Source organism: Lepus europaeus, chromosome 3, assembly GCF_033115175.1.
Source record: "Lepus europaeus isolate LE1 chromosome 3, mLepTim1.pri, whole genome shotgun sequence".
Taxonomy (NCBI): Eukaryota; Metazoa; Chordata; class Mammalia; order Lagomorpha; family Leporidae; genus Lepus; species Lepus europaeus.
In genome coordinates, this window is record NC_084829.1 from 70,581,335 (window position 1) to 70,584,753 (window position 3,419).

A 3,419-nucleotide genomic window follows, 5' to 3' on the forward strand; every position below is an offset into this window, starting at 1 on the left:
TTCAGAACCCTGGCTCTTCAAGTAAGATAATGGATTTCTGAATTTTGGGTTTGTTTGTTTTTGTCTGTTTTTGGTATTTGTTTTCATTTGAGCGGCAGAGTTACAAAGACACAGGTCTTCCACCCGCTGGTCCACTCCCCAAGACCTGAGCCAGGCCAGTTTGAAGCTGGGAGCCAGGAGCTTCTTCTGGGTCTCCCACGTGGGCACAGGGGCCCAAGAACTTGGCTATCCTCCACTGCTTTCTCAGGCCATCAGCAGGGATGGTGGATCGGAAGAGGAGCAGCCGGGACTCCAACGAGTACCCATAAGGGATACCGGTGCCACAGGCAGAGGCTTAGCCTACTAAGCCAGAGCACCTGCCACCAGTTAAGTCTTTGTTAAACGGCTGAAACCCCACCCCCGCTGCCACCCCCGAGTTCCTGGAAGGCCAGGGATCCCGCCCTGTGGCGCCGAGGGCAGACAGCCCTCCTTTGGAACATGCTAGGCAGGAACCCCATTCGGCAGTTCCTGAACTGCCTCGAACGCTCAAGCCTGGATTCCTGCTTTCTGGGCTTCAGGCCCAACCAACTGGGAAGAGTCCACATCACCCCCCACCCCCGCCAGAAGCCCTTGGGCAAGAGGAAAACCCAGGTTAACTACAGCTGGGCCTGGGGGCGGAGTCTCCCGAGGTCACCCGAGGCGGTGGAGAAGGTCATCCACGGGACACAAGGGGGCCGGACCGCCGCAGCGCCGGGGGCGTGGGATTGGGCCCCAGGCCGGGGGGCGGGGCCTTCCGTGGGCGGGGCCGCAGGGGCGCAAGACTTCCCGTGCGTGGAGGCTCTGGACGGCGTTGCTAGGCCTGCTGGCGGACCCCGAGTGGCAAGATGGGAACGCTCCCCAAACGCAAGGACATTCCTCCGTGGCTGAAGGTTCCGGAAGACCTGAAAGATCCCGAGGTGCTGCGGGTACAGACGCGGCTGCTGGAAGCCATGTTTGGTGAGTGTGCTCAGTCTGGTGCCGGGTGCCCCATGCGCGCCTGGGTGGTGCGGTCTAGGTGGCCCGAGGCCTCTTCTCCTTCCCCCTGCAGGCCCAGACGGTTCTCGAATCCCTTACATTGAGCAAGTGAGCAAGGCCATGCTCGAGCTGAAGGCTCTGGAATCTTCGGACCTCACCGAAGTGGTGGTTTACGGCTCCTACATGTACAAGCTCCGGACCAAGTGGATGCTCCAGTCCATGGCTGAGTGGCACCGCCAGCGGCAGGAGCGTGGTGAGACAATCGGTGACTGTGGTGCTCCGGCGGATGTCACAGGGGTGGCTTCGTTCCTAGGTTCTCCCTGTCCCCTCCCCACCACCAGCACCAGCACCCAGCCTCGTTGGCGCTTGGGCCGTCCTCAGACGCCTTGGGGAGGAGGCTGGTCCCTTGGCTAGGTTATCTAACTGTCCTCCCTCTTCCGGCATTTCGGAGAATGTTGGAATGGGCCCCGTGGTCCCACGTTCCGAGATTCCAGAGAATCTCAGGCCCAGGAGCCCCAGAAACGAACCCCAGCTCTTCACCCTCCCCACCCTCCCATACTCACCCTGCTGTTGTTGCTCTTTCTGGCGCAGGGATGCTCAAACTTGAGGAAGCCATGGGTGCTCTCGAACTAGGCCCTTGGATGAAGTGAGGCCAGCTTCCAGCCAGTGTGGGACCAGGATGTAGAGATTAGGTTGGGATCAGAGCTGCAGTGACTCAGGCATGGCTTAAGCCCTGCTCCTGCCTAATTGAGAAACGAGTTGTTTTGAGGTCTTTGCCCTGAGTGCTGGCATAAATCTTATTCCAAAGTTGCTTATGAAGAATAAAGTTTTAAATAAATAGTTCCTTGACATTGTGATTGGTGGATTGGAAATAAATGTAGATAACTGGGCAGCACTGTGGGAGGTATGGCTCTAACTCTTCATTGAAACCCTTAAAGCAGAAGAGGTCCAAGGACACACTTTGCTAGAATCAAAGGTCTTGGACCAGACTGTACCTGCAGTACTGGACCACACACCTGCGGGAGATGTGATGCTCTCTGGAAGCTACCTGACTCGCGTTTAAACACAGCAGCTCTAATAGGTTAATTCTAGTACAGCACATAAAAGGAGAAACAGTCTCCAAAACAACAGTATGTAAGAGCCAGGCCCTTCTGGATTCTACCTGCTGTATAGCCTTGTCACTTTCTTGACGGGAGGTAGCTAGCTGAATTTTCATCTTTTGCGTTTAATCTGTTCAGAGTATTACACAGATGGGAGTATGTGAAGAAAATGGGACTGAGGAGGACAGATAAGAACCTGTCAGATCCTCTCTGAGATTTCTCAGGGACACTCGAATTGTACTTCAGGTACCCAAAGGGAAAGTGGATTTGGGGTACGTGAAGACATTGCTATAGGCGAGGCTTACTCCCAGTGGTTGAAGAGCCACCTGAATGGGGAATACAATTTTCCCCCATAGAACTAGCTTGATGTTAACCTAAGATGTTCCCCACTTGCTGGTTTTTACTACATTGGACTAAAAAGCATTTTAAGTAGCACATACTATTTAATATTCAGTATTTTAAATACTACAGTCACATGAATCAATATCCTAAAATGGGGGCAGGCATTTGGCCTAGTGGTTAAAGTACCTCTTGAGACACCTGCATCCCATATCTCATCAAAGTGCCTGGGTTTGAATCCCTGCTGTCCCAGTTCCAGCTCATGCATACCCTGGGAGGCAGTAGCTGATGGGTCCCTGCCACCCGTGTGGGAGACTTGGACTGGGAGTGAATTTCCCCACTCCAGCCTCAGCCTGCTCTTGTCCCAGCTGTTACTGGCATTTGAGGAGTTAACTAGCAAAACAATGGGATCTCTTCCCCCCTCCTCACTTTCTAATGCCTCTCAAAAAATCGTCTACTATATCATTTCATATTTATCAATTTCCCACTCTCCAACAACAAAGGTTCTTTTGTGTCCTTCCAGAATTTTGGTGGTTTTTTTTTTTTTCCAAGGTAAATACAAGCAATTATAGGTGTAGATTAATTTTACTCCTTCCTTATTGTTGGGTATTCCTCTTTTTTTAAAGACTTCAAAATTTTTTTTTGAGAATCAGGAGAATCTTCCTTCTACTCGTTCACTCCCCTGTATGGCCTCAAAGGCCAGGGGTGGGCCAGGCTAAAGCCAGGTGCTTCATCCAGATCTCCCACTATGAGTGGCAAAGGCCCAAACACTTGGGCCATCTTCCAATGCCTTTTCCCTGGCCATTAGCAGGGAGCTGGATTGGAAGTGGAGCAGCTGGGACTCCAGCCGGCACCTGAATGGAATGCCCTTAGCCACAATGCAGGCAGGTCCCAAGTATTCCATTTAATTGGTTCTTTACATAAGAATTTCTCGCTGATCTGATAGGTAAAGCCTCTTTAGTACTTCTGCTTGAATTTGCTTTATGG

General features: G+C 52.2%; 1 protein-coding gene across 1 annotated transcript; it reads left to right on the top strand.

The window, feature by feature from the left end:
• Nucleotides 1–863: 863 nt before the first annotated feature.
• On the top strand, nt 864–1,643 carry LOC133756958 (developmental pluripotency-associated 5 protein). Its single transcript, XM_062187577.1, has 3 exons — nt 864–975; nt 1,067–1,246; nt 1,585–1,643. Exons 1-3 carry the CDS (start codon nt 864–866, stop codon nt 1,641–1,643), a joined length of 351 nt encoding a protein of 116 aa, XP_062043561.1.
• The last annotated feature ends 1,776 nt before the right edge of the window (nt 1,644–3,419 follow it).